This window comes from Ovis aries, chromosome 2 (assembly GCF_016772045.2).
Source record: "Ovis aries strain OAR_USU_Benz2616 breed Rambouillet chromosome 2, ARS-UI_Ramb_v3.0, whole genome shotgun sequence".
Lineage (NCBI taxonomy): Eukaryota > Metazoa > Chordata > Mammalia > Artiodactyla > Bovidae > Ovis > Ovis aries.
In genome coordinates, this window is record NC_056055.1 from 184,274,718 (window position 1) to 184,293,366 (window position 18,649).

Genomic DNA, 18,649 nt, shown 5'->3' on the forward strand with positions numbered 1-18,649 from the left:
TTTGTCTCCTTTCTATTTTCTTTAGCCCAGGTCCCTCTTTCTATCATCTCCACTGGTGAGCTTAAGGAGATGGCAGAACAATGGGCCAAACTGTCAGTGAGAGGTGACAGGGACTCAAAGAGCATCCTGGAGACCTGGCTTGTCTGTTTGCTGAGGAGTTTTGTTTGTTTTGAATATTTTGGTTTGTGCAGGTGAATTTTACATCATGTGTTATCATGGTTGCCCCAGTTTTAAGCTGGAATGGGGTTACTCAGGAGTTCTTGATGATCTGCCAAGTGTCCCAATGACTGTAGTGGTTTGGGAGCCACTAGTTCAGAGGGTCAAGCTCTGTAGAGGGTACCATGAGTTGGGGTCATGCTTTCCTGGGACTCCAACACCATAACCCCTGTGTAAGAAAGGCAATTTGGGGAACATCAAACCTTGAGAACCCCTCTGAAAACATTTAAATTCTCCAATGCAATTGTATGCACTCTGCATGGAAAGGAAAGCCAAACCCTGCATTTCTTGAACAGCATGGTCCTCAAATGCAAGTCAACCACTTCATCTGGTACTCAAGGAAAGTAACAGCCAGATCTGTGTTCTGGAGATAAAAGTGTCTGAGTGGGACTTAGGAAAAAACTGTACAAGATTCTCCAAATCGTGTCTTTTGCACTTTATGGAAGACTTAGGGATTTTTAAGGGTAGCATCCACATCCAGAAGTTTTACACTATGTACCAGCTTGGTATAAGATGCTATTCCACTGAAAGCCCTTTTGTTTACAAACACTTAGACTTCTATTATTTAGTCTGATCCCCAAACTTACACTATGGAAAAACAGGGAAACTGTCTGTATCCCATTTTGCAAATGAAGATACTGAAACAGAGTAAGGAGCAGTGCTGGGACCTGGTTGAATGGGTGACCAGAGTCATTGCACAAAGCAGCATGGGGTCCTGTGGTCTATTTAAAATGTTGTCTTTGTTTTCATGATAGACCTTTTGCATTAATTTTGATTTTTAAGGATTGTGTTAAAATATTACTTACCTTGATTACTGAATCTTTTTCACCCCAAGCTAGTGCCTGGTTTGCTTTATCTGGCCCTGCTAAGCAGATGGACTAGCTTGAATCTTATGAAGTATCCATTTATCCACTATCAAATGGGATTAATATCAGTAATTTCCTATGGTTCAACCTCATGGGTCCTCCTAGGATGGAGTCCTGAGGGCTCACATGGGTCTCTGTGCTGCCTGTGACTGCTTTATTACTCTGCACAGCAGTCCTCAGCCTGGCTGTGCATTAGAACCAACCATGAGGCTTCTGAGTAAAATCAGGATCTCAGGCTGGAGTAGGAGAAGAGCAGCGAATATTTTAAAACACTCATCTGGTATGAGTTTCTGGATTAAAACCCTTGGATTAAACTAGATTTAAACCAAACTATAAAGGCAAGATGTCCTGGATTTGAATTCAGGCGTTATCACTTTCTAAACACAAGATCTGAGGCAAGATACAAGTTATTGTGAGTGTTGAGTCATGTATATATATCTGGCACAGTGCCTGACACCTGATACATCTTGGATAACAGTTAATGCTTCTATGAGCTATTACATTGTGCTGAGGTTCAGAGAAGCTAAGCCAATCACCCGAGGTCACACAGCAAGTATGTGGAAGAGTTGCCTTTGGGTCCCAGGTCTGTCTGACCCCAGAGTCAGAGCTAGTTGACTATACTTGATATCTGCTAAATGTTCCTGCTAAAGAGGACTACACTACGTAATTAACACAAGCATTTTCCAAAGAGTCCCTTCTGCACCCCCACGAGTGAGGACTGCCCTTGGCCAGAGCTGAGATAACCAGGCGGAGAGGGGAGGCACTGCAGCCCAAGTAATGGGTTCCTTTCGCCAGGAGATTTCCTGCCCATGGAGGAAGCCCTTATAGCCCCTGGCCTCTTGGATGGTCCACTACCCAACTTGTGACTGGAGCTACCAGCTGCCTTCATTTCCTCACTGCCAATTCTCTCTTTTAACCTTTCCTGTCCTGGATTCTGCTCCTAAGTCTCAGCCCAAACCAGTGACCTCTTGTGACCTCACAATGCTGAAATTGTGAGCAAGGTAGGACCTCTACCTTGAAGGGCACTACCTTGTCAGTAACTCCTTTTCCTGAGTTTGCTTTTTGATATGCTACTGGCTGAAGAAAGAGACTTAGTCTAGTTGAGCTTTATCTCCTGCCACGTCACAGCTCATGCCCCCAGTATTCCAGTGGTCCATGATTCTTCTGCCTCCAAGTATCCTGCTGCCATGATCCTACGCTTGCCATTTTTTCACACTTGCAAGGCCGTCACCTTATTCTGCTCTATAGTTAACCCCCAGTCACCCCTTCAAACCCAGATCCAATGGACAAGCTCTTTGTGGCATTCCCAGGCCTGCCTTCTCTGCCTCCAGGTCACCCCTGTCCTCCTAGGGGCTCCAATCACCAACATCAATTTTCTAGAATTCAGTTGTATCCACAACCATTCTGCATACTGGACTGATATCCCTTAAGGCAAAGGCTATTATTACCTTCATCTGCCTGAACCCAGTGGGTTCACAATGTCTCTACTGATAATAGCAGCAGCACAATGTTAGTGTTCATTGCCCATCAGATGCAGCCCTGGCCACCTTACACCATTTAAGTCACTTAATGCACACACAAAGTATTACCACCTTCCTTATTTTATGAACAAGAAAAGTGAGATGTTCAAAGCTGGCATGACTTTCCCATGGTCACACAACCACTTGCAGGAAGTGAAATTGGAACTCAGGCATTTAAGCTTTCAGGGTCCATGTGTTGACTACTGTGCTATATAACCTCCCTGGTAGAGAGTACCTGGTGTAGGGAAGAGAGCAAAGGGGTTTCTCTTAAGGGGCTCAGATCTTATTGGGACCAGAGCAAGCACACGCTTTCACACACAGAGATAACGTGGAAAAGCAATGAGAGGAAACATAATTAAATGCTAAAACGTATGGGATAAAGCAGTGTTTCTTCAACTTGAATGTGTATGTACATCACCTGGGGACCTCGTTAAACTATAGATTTGGATTCAGCCTCTATGGGGTGGGATCTGAGACTCTGCCTTTACAGCAGTTCCCAAGTGATGCCGACCCTACTGGTCCATGGCCCACACTTTGTGTAGCTAGGATGAGCTCAAAGGATTGAAATAGGTCAGAGGAGTCAGATTTCACTGTGGGTTGGAGAAGTCCCATGACAATAAGCTGGGTCTGGGGTGAAGGCAGAGTATGGACAGGCAGAGGAGATGCGGGTCATTGGTTCTGCTCTTGGGGGCCTCAGAACAAGCAGTGATTTCAGGGACCTGTGATTTGTGTCCCAACTCCCCATACCCCTTAACAAGCAGTTGCACTAAGCAGGAGCTCCACGTATGAATAGCCAATTTTTGAGAAATGCCTAATCCTGACCATGTCAGGAAACATTTTGCAAATTCAGAAATCAGATTCAAAGGAAGTACTGTGTGTTCTACAAGTAGAAGCAGTAGTCAAAAGGGAACAATCTCTCCCCAAGTGGTTCCTCTTGGAGAGAACATTTCTGCTGGCTCCAGAACTTTGGCCATCTATAAACCTTAGCAATGGAAAATGAGGAAATTCTCAAAGAGAAAGAGCTCTTGGCTAGCACTGAAGACGGAACGGCTCTCGACCAAACCATGTTGTCTAGGATGGAGACATTTGAAGTTAATGGTAAAGTACTACTCCCCAATAATGACATTGCCTGTGATGTCTTTCTCTTGGCAACATAGGAATAGATAAGTCCATTGAAAGTCTAGGTTTGCGCCTCAGAGATTCAATGATGCATTTCTGGAATGCTTCCACTGGAAATTTGTATAACGCTAGTAATAGAAACTATGTCTTTAGCGTACAGTTGGGTTTTCTTTCTTTTAGCTTTACAACTCACTTAAATTGTATTTAAATATTTTTCCTTTTCATTAATACTAATGCTTTTTATACGTCCCTCCTTTTTACTAATGTCTCTTTGACACACAGATTATGTCTGTGATGTTTGCAATAAAAGGAAAATGGAAACAAAGAGGGATGAAAAAGTTTTACAACACTGAGGCCAAGTGTCATATTTATTTAATGCAATTCTGTTAAAATTCTTTAAGATAGCTTCTGTGAATACTCATGTGTTGCTCAGGGAATGCATTCTCTACTTGTGGGTTTCCTCAGTGGCTCAGTGGTAAAGAATCTGCCTGAAATGCAGGCGACTTGGGTTTGATCCCTGGGTCAGGAAGACCCCCTGGAGAAGGAAATCGAAACCCACTTCAGTATTCTTGCCTGGGAAATTCCATGGACAGAGGAGCCTAGTGGGCTTCAGTCACAAAATGATGTAGCCTAGAGCTACTGCCCTAGTGGGCTACATGGGGTCACAGAAGAGTCAGACATGATTTAGCAACTAAACAACAAAGAATACGTTATAGCGGCATAACTAGTCTGTCTTAAACTCAGATTTTAAAATTCAGTCAACTCTGTTGTTTTATTTTCTCCCTCAGTGTTATACAGGTGATGTATTTTTTAAAATCTCCTAGAACTCATAACATTGAAAGTCACCAATGAGTGCTTCCCACAGGGGATCTCTGATTTCCTATTTCAGAATATCCTCTTGGAATTGTCTTCCAAGTCAATTAGCCATTCCCACGCTCAGTCTTTTCTGGAAGTTGTATGTGTAGGAACAACTGCAGTTCTCTTCCCTGGCTTAACTGTCCCTCTTGTCCAGGGTCTGCTGTGCAAATCAGTAGCTGGAAAGATAGGGTGACAAAGGGTCTGGTGCTCTGCCTTTAAGTGTTCAAATGGGGTAACAATAAAGGCTGAATTACAGATGATTTTAATAATTATTGGCTATTCAGAACTTCGGAGAAGGCAGCGTTATGGACATGTGGCTTTTTAAGATACTGAAAATGTTCAAGCAAAGTCAGGTGATCAAACAGACTCAGTACCTACTACCTGCTGAGCTCGGTACTCAGCTCCAAAATGATAGACAAGAATCAACCCAGTCTCTGGCCTCATGTAGGATGGAGGATATAGTACATGACCACAGGTAGTCATGTAGGATGGAGGACGGCAGAGTGAGCCTATCCATAACTCATTGCTATATAATTTGTCACTGGCTGTCACTGAGATTTGCACAGGACTTTATGGACAGATCTAATCTGGTGCGGGGCCCTGGAGGGCAGAGCTGAGATCTCTTCTCAAGTTTAATGGATAAAGAGGATCCATTAGAGAAAGAAAATGGAAGCTGGCACAGGGGTAGGGCACCACATGTTTGTGATACTTTCATAAGAATATTCAGAAAAAAAAACAACAACTCCATATTGTTTCATTCAAAATTGGGTGGAGTAACTCAATGGGGATTGAGATTAAGACCAATTAAGCCAGACCTTGTCCTGAAAATGTCTACTGAGGAAAAAATGCACAATGTGAGAGTGGTGAGTTAATTTTCTTTTAATTGGAGGATAATTGCTTTATAATGTATTGGTTTCTGCTGTACAACAATGTGAATCAGCCATTGTTGTTGTTTAGTCATTATGCTGTGTTCCACTCTTTTGCAACCCCGTGAGCTGTCCGTGGGATTTTCCAGGTAAGAATACTGGAGTGGGTTGACAGTTCCTTCTCCGGGGATTTTCCCAACCAGGAATTGAATCCACAGCTCCTGTCACATCTCCTTCATTGCAGGTGGGTTCTTTCCTGCTGAGCCATCTTAGTTCATAAGTATATCCCCTCCCTCTAGAGCCTCTCTCCCACCCTCATCCCAACCCTCTAGGTTGTCACAGAGCACTAGGTTGAGTTCCCTGTGTTATACAGCAACTTTCCACTAGCTATCTATTTTACAAATGGTAATGTATTTTGGGCTTCCCTGGTGGCTGAAATAGTGAAGAATCTGCCTGCAATGCAGGAGACCAGGGTTCAGTCCTGGGTCAAGAAGATCCCCTGGAGAAGGGAATGGTTACCCACTCCAGTATTCTTGCCTGGAGAATTCCATGGACAGAGGATTCTAGTGGGCTATATAGTCTATGAGGTCACAAAGAGTTAGACACAATTGAGCTACTAACACAGCAACAACAAATGCATACATTTCAATGCGGTTTGGGACAAAATAAGGACGATAGCCCCAGAGATAGCATTTCAAATAGCTCTGAGAAAATGCTCCAAAGAGGCAAAGGGGAAGGTCAGAGTTATATATGATTTTAGTGAAGGGGGTACTTGCAGTCAAGTACACATTTTGGCAGAGGCTTGCTGCCAATCACAAAGAGCAGATGTCACTGTTAATGATTTTAGTGCTTTTTCAGACATGAGGAGAGGAAAGAATTGGGCTCATAAAATCTAATCCTATAAATATCTATCTGAAGACCGATTCTACCATCTTCCCCAGAGTACAAGAATGCCTCATTCTTGACCTCCACACTGAACTCCTTTCAGAGGGTGTTGAAAACAGCTGCAGCAGCTCATTATCTAATCCTTGTAGAGGTAGATGGCAGGTGCCAATTTGTAGGTGGCGAGGGCAGTGGGGAGCTTTGTAGAGACTGAGGTTGGCTGAGAGGCAGTGGTTTGCACTTCAGTTACTTATCCTCACAGATGGGGGACGAGTTGGAAAAAGTAACCCTGGGGACAGAGAGGAGCTTGGCAGCCAGAGATGATGAGAGACAGCGGTTGTGTGGAAGGAAAAGAGAGGATGCTCTGGAAAAATAGAAGCCAGATCAGTAAGGCTAGAGTGGGGAGTCATGGCAAGTGAGGATGATGCGTAAGTCAAAGGTGAACCCTAGATTTCTGACTGGGGTTATAGATACCATGATGTAAAAATCTAACCACAATCACTCCTGTTTGGAGAGACCATTTTCCTAAATGCATCCACAAAGTTCCTATCTCCTCATACAAAGAGCATGGAATGCATGGAACTTTCTAGATGAATACCGTTATGGATAGTGCTCACTGTGAGATTATGTAACACCAGTGCCCCCTCAGGGCTTACTGAGACTAAAAAAACTATTTGCTTCAGCTCTAAATGGCTCCAGCCTCATCTATCTGTCTGTCCTCACTTATCTTTCTGTCCACCCATCTATCTATCCATCATCTATCTGTCTACCTATCTCTCTGTCAACTGAAGATTATGTAAGTTATCTGAAGAGGCTCTGCAGACTGAAGGCTCTTGCTGCCCTTAAGACAATGAAACTCCAGGTTTTCCTTCATGAACAAATATCAGTTCCTCTTCCCTTCAACAATGGAGGATTTGAGCCCAAATGACAGAATACACACTTGTTTCTGTGGTCCATATCTTTCTGGAATGTACTTCTTTCACCTTCTTGAAAATATGAGCATTTCTCTGGCTCACGTCTTCCTGTCACTCTCCTTACAGGATGTGTCTGATATCTGAACTTCTGTTACCAGATCAGCATGCTCTTGCCAGTTTCTGTGGAATGTAATCTAGCCCTCTCATGCAAAGCCCTCAATTATTTTAGGTGTTGTATCTTTCATCATGATATTTCTTCCCACCATCGGAAGAACATCCTTCTTGACAGAGAAGACCCCAAAAAATACAAATAGAGAAGTTATTGGGGGGGGCAGGTATTGTTTGTTTTAATTAACATAGAGCATTGGCCCCAGCATTGGACCTAGCTGTCCCTTCTTTTTGCTCTGAAGTTAATTTTAAATATTCTGCTAACATGAAATTAAAAGACGCTTATTCCTTGGAAGGAAAGTTATCACCAATCTAGATAGCATATTCAAAAGCAGAGACATTACTTTGCCAACAAATGTCCGTCTAGTCAAGGCTATGGTTTTTCCAGTGGTCATGTATGGATGTCAGAGTTGGACTGTGAAGAAAGCTGAGCGCTGAAGAATTGATGCTTTTGAACTGTGGTGTTGGAGAAGACTCTTGAGAGCCTCTTGGACTGCAAGGAGATTCAACTAGCCCATTCTAAAGGAGACCAGTCCTGGGTGTTCATTGGAAGGACTGATGCTAAAGCTGAAACTCCAGTACTTTGGCCACCTCATGCGAAGAGTTGACTCATTGGAAAAGACTCTGATGCTGGAAGGGATTGGGGGCAGGAAGAGAAGGGGACGACAGAGGATGAGACGGCTGGATGGCACCACCAAATCGATGGACATGAGTTTGAATGAACTCCAGGAATTGGTGATGGACAGGGAGGCCTGGCGTGCTGTGATTCACAGGGTCGCAAAGAGTTGGATACAACTGAGCGACTGAAGTGAACTGAACTGAAAAGACTTTAACTTTGGAGTCTATGCAGGGTCAGCCTTGCTGAAAGGACTACTTTCATTTCACATTGTTGTTCTGACTTTTGTGTTTTGTCATGTCCTTATTTCTCAACATTTTTTGAAACTCTGACTACCCAGAGGTGTTTTTCCACTTTTTATTGTGAAATATTTGTAATTTCACAGAAAGTTGCAAATGATGTACAGGGAAGTCTTTGTGACCTTCACCCATTTTCTTCCAGTGATAACATCTAACATAACTCTAGTACAATATGATAAGCAGGGAACTGATATCCACACAATCCACAGAGCTTATGTAGGTTTCTTTAGTTTTACATGCACTCATTTGTGTGTGTGAATATGGTTCTCTACAATTTTATCAGATGTGTATACCTGCGTAACCACTACCAAAATCAAGATATAGAACAATTCCATCACCACAAAATCTCCGTCATGGTATTTTTTAGAGATACACATGCCCTCTCTCCCGTCCAACAATCACTATCCCCAGCTACCACTAATCAGCTCTTTATAATTTTTCTATTTAAAGAAAGTGACATGAATTACAAGTATGTAACTTTTTAAAGATTGGCTTTTTTTCCCCCTTGAGATCCATCCAAGTTGTTGTATGTATCAATAGTTGGTTCTATTATTAATGAGTTTTACTGAGTATTATTTTGTGATATGACTGGACCACAGTTACCATTCGCCCACTGAAAGACTTTTGAGTTGTTTCCAGTTTGGGGCTATTACAAATAAAGCTGCAATGCTTATTTATGGAAAAGTTTTTGTGCAAGCACAAATTTTCATTTCTCTGGGAAAAATGCCAAAAAGTGCAATTAATTGCTGGATTCTAGGTATGTTTAGTATTATAAAAAGCAGTCGATCTGTTTTTCAAGTGCGGATGTTCCGTTTTACATTCCCATCAGCAGTGTACAACTGATTCACTGTCTGCATCCTTGCCAGCAATTGGTATTATCACTATTTTTACTTTAGCCATTTTGATAAGCATGTGATAGTAATACTTTACTGTAATTTTAATTTGTATTTTCCTAGTAGCTAATGATGTTGAGTGAAAAAGTTGGCTTAAAGCTCAACATTCAGAAAACTAAGATCAAGGCATCTGGTCCCATCAGTTCATGGGAAATAGATGGAGAAACAGTGGAATCAGTGTCAGACTTTATTTTTCTGGGCTCCAAAATCACTGCAGATGGTGACTGCAGTCATGAAATTAAAAGATGCTTACTCCTTGGAAGGAAAGTTATGACCAACCTAGACAGCATATTAAAAAGCAGAGATATTACTTTGCCAACAAAGATCCATCTAGTCAAGGCTATGGTTTTTCCAGTGGTCATGTATGGATGTCAGAGTTGGACTGTGAAGAAAGCTGAGCGCCTAACAATTGACGCTTTTGAACTGTGGTGTTGGAGAAAACTCTTGAGAGTCCCTTGGACTGCAAGGAGATCCAACCAGTCCATTCTAAAGGAAATCAGTCCTGGGTGTTCACTGGAAGGACTGATGCTGAGGCTGAAACTCCAATACTTTGGCCACCTCATGCGAAGAGTTGACTCATTGGAAAAGACCCTGATGATGGGAGGGATTGGGGGCAGGAGGAGAAGGGGACTACAGAGGATGAGATGGCTGGATGGCATCACTGACTCAATGCACGTGAGTTTGAGTGACCTCCGGGAGTTGGTGATGGACAGGGAGGCCTGGCATGCTGTGATTCATGGGGTTGCAAAGAGTTGGACATGACTGCAACTGAACTGAACTGAACTGAATGATGTTGAATATCATTTTATGTGTTCATTTGTCACTTATACACCCTCCTCAGGGAAATGTCTCTTTGTGTCTTTTGCTAATATTTTAATAGGATTTTTCTTTTTTACTAAGCTAAAGCTAAACTTTTTGAGAATTCTTCATGTACTTAAAATATATATCCTTTGCTGGATATGCAATTTGCAAATATTCTTTCTCAGTCTGTAATTTGTCATTTCATCTGCTTAACAAAGTCTTTTGCAAAGTGAAAGTATTTAATTCTATTAGGGTCCAATTTATTGACATTTCCTTTTATGGATTGTGCTTTTGGTATCAAGTCTGAGAACTTTTTACCTAGCACTGGGTCCTAAAGATTTCTCCTATGTGTAATTCCAAAGCTTTTATAGTTTTATAATATAATATCATGGTTCATTTTGAGTTGATGTGAAGTTTAGGTCAAGGTTTGTTTATTTTGCCTATGGATGTCCAACTGCTTCAATACCATGTGCTGGTATTGAAGCAATCAGTACCATCCTTCCTCAAGTAAATTACTTTTGCACCTTTGTCAAAAATCAGTTGGGCACACTTGAAGGAAATGGCAACCCACTCCATTATCCTTGCCTGGAAAATCTCATGGACAGAGGAGCCTGGTGGGCTGCAGTCCATGGGGTCACAAAGAGTCATACACGACCGAGCAACTAACACTTTCACTTACTTACTTGTATGAGTCTATTTCTGTGTCCTTCATTCTGTCCATTAATCTACATGTCTATCCCTGCACCAATACCTCACTGTCTTGATACTGTAGATTTATTATAACTCTAAACATAAAGTAATGTTATTTCTCACATTTTATTCTTCTTTTTCAAGATGATTTTAACTATTCTGGGGCTTGTGCCTTTCCATATAAATTTTGGGGTAAATTTATACCATCAAAAACCTTGCTGGATTTTGTAAGAATTATATTATACCTCTCAGTTCAGTTCAGTTCAGTTGCTCAGTCATGTCCGACTCTTTGCGACCCCATGAATTGCAGCACGCCAGGCCTCCCTGTCCATCTAGATAGTTCAAAAACTGATATCTTTACATCTTTATGTTGTTTTACAATCCAGGAACTTGGTATGTTCCCATATTTCTTTGGGTCTTTGTTACTTTTTTTTTTTTTAATGAAAATTTTGTAACTTTCGGGCATACTGATCTTGTGTACATTTTGTTAAATTTATATCAAAGTATTTCATTTTCTTTAGACCAATTATAAATGTGTGTTTTAAATTTTGATTTCCACTTGTTTGTCAGTTGTATATAGAAAGAGGGAGTGAGAACACACATCCTTGCCTTGTTCCCAGTCTAAGGAGGAAAGTTTTCTGTCTCACCATTAATAGCGATATAAGCAGGCCAGTGTATAGACTTAGCCTTGCAATTCAGGGGGTGTGAGTTCAGTCCCTAGTTGGGGAATGGAGATCCTACATGCTTCTCTAGTGAAAAACCAAAACATAAAACAGAACCAATATTGTAACAAATTCAATAAAGACTTTTTTAAAATGGTCCACATCAAAAAAAGAAAAAAGAGTGATGTCAGCTTTAGGTAGCTGTTGATATTCTTTTTTGAAAAAGAAAATTTGAGAATGTTCTCTTCTAATTTGCTGAGAGTTATATTATAAATATGTTATTTATTATGAGAGTGATAATTATGCTAGTTTATCATGAATTGGATTTTGTTAAGTACTTTTTTCTGCATTAACTAACTATACAGTTACATGATTTTTCTTCTTTAGTCTATTGATATGTAGACTACATTGGTTTTCTAACACTGAACCAGTCATGTATACCTGGAAATCCCATTTAGCATATAAATCTTTTTAATGCTTTATTGGATATGGTTTACTGCTATTTTGTGGAGGATTTTTGTGTCAACATTCATGAGACATATTGATCTTTAGTTTCCTTTTTTGTACTGTCTTTGATTTTCATATTATAATAATACTTACAAAATGACTTAAAAGTGCTCTTTACTCTTCTGTAAACTGTAAGAGATTGTCTGAACTTAGTGTTAATTCTTTTCTTAAAGGTTTGTTAGGATATTGGACCTGGACGTTTCTTTTATAAGAGATTTTAAATTACAAATTAAACTTGTTTAATAGGCATAGATATTTATATTATTTCTTTCACCTTGGTTGAGTTTTTTTATAGTTTGTGATTTTTCAAGAATTGGTTCATTCCAAGCTGTTAGCATAAAGTTAGTAGTATTTTCTTGTTTTCTTTTTAATGGCCGCAGCATCTGTGGTGATACATCCTGTTTTATTCTTGATATTGGTGATTTGTGTCTTCTTTCTTTTTATCTTTGTCAGTCTTGATGGCGCTTTATCAATTTTTATTGATTTTATTCAAACAACCAGATTTTCGGTTTTTCATTTTCTCCCTTGTATTCTTATTTTAAATCTCGTTGATGTCTGCTCTGGTCTTTATTATTTCTTTTTTTTTCCTGGTTGTTTATGACTTACTTTTATGTTTTCTTGAGGTAAGAACTTAGTTTATTGATTTGAGATCTTTCCTCATATGTTTTGTAAACTTTTAGTGCTGTGAATTTCCTTTCCAGTGCTGCTTTAGATGCATTCCATAATTTGATATCTTTTATTTCCACTTTCATTCAATTCTTTTTAAGATTTTTTTCTTTGAGACTTTTCCTATGACCCATGCATTATTTAAAAGTTAAAAAAAGATTCCAATTGTTTGAAGATTTTTCTGTTATTATCTTCTATTTTGATTCCATTATTGTCAGAGAATATCTATTAATTTTAATTTCTTTTACAGTTTGTTGAGGTTTGTTTTATGGCTCAAGATACGGTCTTAGTAAATATTCTATGTATGCATGGAGAGAATGCATATTCTGTTGCTGTTGCATGGAGCATTTTATAAATATTAGTTAGATCCTGTTGGTGTTCAGTTGTTCTACACTTTTGCTGATTTCCTAACAACTGCTGAGAATGGGGTGTTAAATCCCCATTATAACTAGGATTTGTCCATTTCTCTTTTCAGTTGTATCAATTCTGTTTCATGTGAATAGAAGTTCTACTGTTTGGTTTCTTACAGACATCTTATAAAGGGTCATAGTTTTTCACTCACCTTGCCAGTTTCTGCCCTCTACTTGGTATAGTTAGATTATTTATGAAAGTAATTATAGTTACCTTAGGTTTAAATCTGCCATCCTAGTTTGTGTTTTCTCTTTGTTTCTTCTATTTCCCATTCATCTGTTTCTCTTTTCTTATCTTCCTATAGGTTAATTGAGTACTTTTTAGAGTTCCATTTTTATTTATTTATAGTTTGTTTGTGGTACATCTCTTTTAATAGTTTATTGAGCAGTTTCTCTGTGCATTACAATATACATACATAACTTAGCACAGTCTGTGGTATCAACATTTTACCACTTTGAGTCAAGTGTAAAAATCTTATTTACATTTATGTCTTTTTATTGTCTTCACTTTTTAAAATGAATTGTCTGAGGTATTTCCTCTACATACACCGAGAGCCACATTAGATGGTATCATATATTTGTTTCAACCGTCAATTGTGATCTTTAAAAGCTGTGAGGAGAGGGATAATCTAATATATATGCTTGTATTTTACCCATCCTTTTCCTGTTCTTTCCTTTGGAGGTGTCAAACCTTTGCCTACATCATTGCCATTCTATTTGAAGATTCCCTTTAGCCATTCTTTAAAGGCAAGTTCATGAGCAATAATTTCTATTAGTTTTCCTTCATCTGAGAACCTCCATTTTCCAATCATTGTTAAAGGATGCAGTAGGAATAGAATTCACGGTGGACAGTTTCTTTCAGCGTGCAAAAAGTATTGTGCCACTTCTAGCTGACCTCTGTGGTTTCCGATGAAAAATCTGCTGACATTCCAAATAGATATTACGTTATAAGTAGTTTCTCCTTTCCCTCTGGCTGTTTTCAAGACGTTTTCTTTTTCTTTTGATTTTCTTTATCTCTAAATTTTTCAGATTTTTGCCTATGTATCTTGATATGGAGTTCTTCGAATTTACCATGTTTGGGATTTGCTCAGTTTCTTGGATCTGTAGGGTGTTTCATCAAATTTGAGAAATTTTCAGCTATTGTTATTTCTTTGAGGTTGGTTTTTTTTTTTTTTATTGGCTTCACACTCTTTCTAGGACTTCAATGATGAGTATTATGTGTTTTGTGTGTGTGTGTCTTTTTTTATTGACTCACATCTCTGAGGCTCTGTTTATTTGTTGTTTTATTGTTGTTGATTTTCTGTTTTTCAGACTGGGCAATTTCTATTGTTCTATCATTTAGTTGAGCGATTCTTTCTTTTGTCATATTTATTACACTATTGAGCCAATGTGGTGATGTTTTAAAAGGATTTTTGGCATTTTGAAATTCTATAATTTCCATCTGAGTCTTTCATATATCTTCTATTTTGTGAGATTTTTTAAAAAAATTTTGTTTGTAAGTACTCATTAGAGCATTTTTGTGGTGGCTGCTTTAAAATTTTATTGAATAATTCCAACATTTGTGTCTTCTCAATGATCTCAGGTTTAAGTTTCTTGCATAATCTGTTTAGGTTTGTTAGACAGATTCTGGCCCATTTTGTGGGCTATCATTCTTGACAGTTTCTTCTAACCACTAAGAGATGAAATGATCGATGTCAATCAGTTCAGTTACTCAGTCGTGTCTAACTCTTTGCAACCCCAATGGACTGAAGCACATCACACTCCCAGAGCTTGCTCAAACTCATGTCCATTGAGTCGGTGATGCCATCCAACCAGCTCATCCTCTGCCGTCCCCTTCTCCTCCTATCTTCAATCTTTCCCATCATCAGGGTCTTTTCCAGTGAGTCAGCTCTTCCCATCAGGTAGCCAAAGTATTGGAAATTCAGCTTCAGCATCAGTCCTTCTGATGAATATTCAGAACTGATTTCCTTTAGGACTGACTGGTTTGATCTTTTTGCAGTCCAAGGGACTCTCAAGAGTCTTCTCCAACACCACAGTCCAAAAGCATCAATTCTTTGACACTCAGCTTTCTTTATAGTCCAACTCTCACATTCATACATGACTACTGGAAAAACCATAGCTTTGACTAGAGGGACCTTTTTTGGCAGAGTAATGTCTCTGCTTTTTAATATGCTGTCTAGGTTGGTCATAGCTTTGCTTCCAAGGAGCAACCATCTTTTAATTTCATGGCTGCAGTCACCATCTGCAGTGATTTTGGAGCCCCCCAAAATAAATTCTGTTACTGTTTCCATTGTTTTTCCATCTATTTGCCGTGAAGTGATGGGACTGGATGCCATGATCTTCGTTTCTTTGAATGACGAATATTAAGGCAACTTTTTCACTCTCCTCTTTCATTTTCATCAAGAGGCTCTTTAGCTTTTCTTCGCTTTCTGCCATAAGGATGCTGTCATCTCCATATCTGAGATTATTGATATTTCTCCCATCAATCTTGACTCCTGCTTGTGCTTCATCCAGTCTGGTATTTCGCATGATGTACTCTGCATATAAGTTAAATAAATAGGGTGACAATGTACAGCCTTAATGTACTCATTTCCCAATTTGGAACCAGTCCATTGTGCCATGTCTGGTTCTAACTGTTGTTTCTTGACCTGTATACAGATTTCTCAGGAGGCAAGTAAAGTGTTATTGTATTCCCATCTCTTTAAGAATTTTCCACAGTTTGTTGTGATCCACACAATTAAAGGCTTTAGCATGGTCAATGAAGCAGAAATAGATGATTTTCTGGAACTCTCTTACTTTTTGATGATCCAACAGATGTTGCTAGTTTGATTTCTGGTTCCTCTGCTTTCTAAATCCAGCTTGAACATCTGAAAGTTCTCAGTTCGCATACTGTTGAAGCCTAGCTTGGAGAATTTTGAGCATTACTTTGCTACTGTGTGAGATGAGAGCAATTGTGTGGTAGTTTGAACACTCTTTGTCATTGCCTTTCTTTGGGATTGGAATGAAAACAGACCTTTTCCAGTCCTGTGATCACCAAATTTGCTGACATATTGAGTGTAGCACTTTAACAGCATCATCTTTTAGGATTTGAAATAGCTCATCTGGAATTCCATCACCTCCACTAGCTTTGTTCTAACAAGCTTCCTAAGGCCCACTTGACTTGGCGTTCTGTGAGTAATCATACCATCATGGTTATCTGGGTCGTTAAGATCTTTTTTGTATAGTTCTATGTATTCTTGGCACCTGTTCTTAATATCTTCTGCTTCTGTTAATGACCAATATAGGGGTAAAGAATTTATCATATCCTTTGCTTTGTACAGAGAAAGACAAAACCTACAGATTTAAAGTTCCCAGTTCTAAAATACTTTGCCTTTATGCCAGTTATAGCTCTGAATTAAAAAGCAATCTGCATTCTGGACCTGAACGACTCCCACCTCCCTTGTCATGTCTGTTTTTCCTCCTGTTATCCTTTTTCAAACGCCTTACACCATGTTCCTACCATGTGGTCGAAAATATCTGTATCTTCCATGCTGGCCCTCACCCCTACCTCTAGCATCTATGATATGTGTGTCTCTGAAAGTTAGTTTATCTTTCTATTCCCGTCACATGTTAAGTTTCATCACATTTTGTGCTGTCTATGAGACTGTATTTGCCATCCACCAACTTCTAGTAAGCGTGAGGCTTCCCGTCACGCTTATTCATTCTCACTATCAGGACTATATGGTACCTGAGGTTTTAAGTTGCATTCCTGATGCTCTTCCAATACTTTTAAACTGGCAGTGTTCAACTCTGCCCACATTTGGCACCCAGAATACTCATTCATCCATTCAACTAGCAAGTCGCCATTTTTCCAGCATGTCATATTGATGTGGAATGCAGCCTTAGCAACTTCCAGGCCATATAAAGGGGACTGAGACATAGAAATAGTTCAAGGTGCTCAGGGTCACAGCAGATAAAAACACAATGATGTGGGGAAGCAGAGCAAGGTCCCACCCATTCCAGGGGAGCCTGAGGATTTATCTTGGAGCAGGGAAGTCTCTACTCTGCTCCCAAAGGATAAGTAATAATTAGTTATGCCTAAAGAAGGAAGGAATATTCATTCCTTGGGCATCCAGAGGAGATACCCTGTCTGAAGTCAGAAGGGTGTAACCCCAGTGGTCTGGGCTCAGGGGTCAGTATCAGGGGTGGAGGTGAGGTATAGAGGCATGGCCACAGGAGAGCTGGCTGGAGACCAGGCTACATGTACCCACAGGGGGAGTTGTTTGTCCTGAGGGCAGTGAGCCCAAGGGCTGAAAACAAGGGAGCAACTGGGGCAGGATGTGTGTTGGAGAACTCACTCATGTGGGCCTGGACTCCAGGGTGCATGCAAGTAGAGAGGACACCCTGTGGTAGACAGAGACTTTAAGGAATATGAATATGCGTCTTTAAGGAATATGAAGCAACTAATAAAGAGAACAGTTAAATCTCTGTTGACTGAGAAAACTAGAAGAAAATCCATGGGAAAATTCTTCATTGCAGAAGGAACATGCGCTTTAGTTGATTACATACTACCTAAAGCACATGTGATAAGCACAACATGATAAGCACATGTGCTACAGTAGTATGTATTTGTAACATGATATCATTAGTGTAAAACTAAAAGGAGAAACAGTCCATCTACGAGGATATGGGTTTGTTCGGAAGGGGGAATGGGAGGAAGGCGGCATCTCAGAAAGCTAACGAAGCTTACCTCAGCAGGCTAGGACCTCAGGGGATTAATTATGAGATTATTAATCCGTAAAATGCTCTCCATATTATTTGATGAATTATATTATGCATGTTTTACTTTCATAATTTAAAAATCTAAAGAAAAAGAAAGCAAAGGCCTGGACAAAATTTGCAGATCTTGTCTTATAACCTAATAGGTTTTTCAACTGTTCCAAACCTCACTCAATGCTTATAAAATGGAAACAATCATTTTCCTCCAAAAATTTTGAACTTGAAAGATGTTAATTCATCAGTTAATCTGATGTATATCTATTGCACACCCCCTGTAGCAGGCGGCACACTGGGGCTTCTACAGTGAGCAAGGCCGATGTAATATCTGGTTTTAGGACCATGCTCTTTCAGCAAAGAATATATGCAGAGGCGTTTTTCATCCAGCCACACAAACGAGTGGCTTCTTGCCTTGTGGAAGGAGGATCAAGGGGAGGATGTGGGTGTCATTGGTCTTTGTGCCTTTCCCCTCATGGAACCTCATGGAGAGCCCCTTGCTCACCCAGAGGGGATTTGGGCCCAGGCTAGGGACCTCTGCTCTCCACCCTCTCTAGCAGCTGCTTTCTGTCTGTGTTCTACTTCAGATCCAAAGCCCAAGAGGAGAAATGGAATGAACTGCATCATGGTCCTAGTGGTCACGTACCTGGTTCTGCTCACTGTGGGCGCTGGGTTATTGGTGATACAAGGTAAAGCGTCTGAGTCCTGTCTGCTCCTTCCTTGGGTAACAATGTGGACCCACCTGACAGAGAACTCAGGTTCAGGGGAGAGCCCTGGGGCCACTGCTGCCCATCTGCTGGGAGAGAGCTCTCAGGCCCTGGGCGACCAGGGTGGTGGGGGAAGGGAGGAGAAAGCAGAAAGGGGAGTGTGTGTTACGTGTTACATGTGTGTGTGTATGTGTGTGTGGAGGGGGGAGGGAGGCAAGGAGAAATAGACCACACATG

At 40.2% G+C, this 18,649-nt stretch overlaps 1 protein-coding gene across 2 annotated transcripts in view; it reads left to right on the forward strand.

Annotated features, from left to right (window-relative positions):
• Positions 1-3,513: 3,513 nt before the first annotated feature.
• Positions 3,514-18,649, forward strand: part of MARCO (macrophage receptor with collagenous structure) — a 37,711-nt gene continuing 22,575 nt past the window's right edge. For both annotated transcript variants that reach the window (XM_004004749.5, XM_012139905.4), the window contains exons 1-2: positions 3,514-3,700; positions 18,293-18,394. In XM_004004749.5, the coding sequence (XP_004004798.3) occupies positions 3,592-3,700; positions 18,293-18,394 (211 nt within the window). In that variant the 5' untranslated portion in view covers positions 3,514-3,591. The remainder of the gene's footprint in view (positions 3,701-18,292; positions 18,395-18,649) is intronic.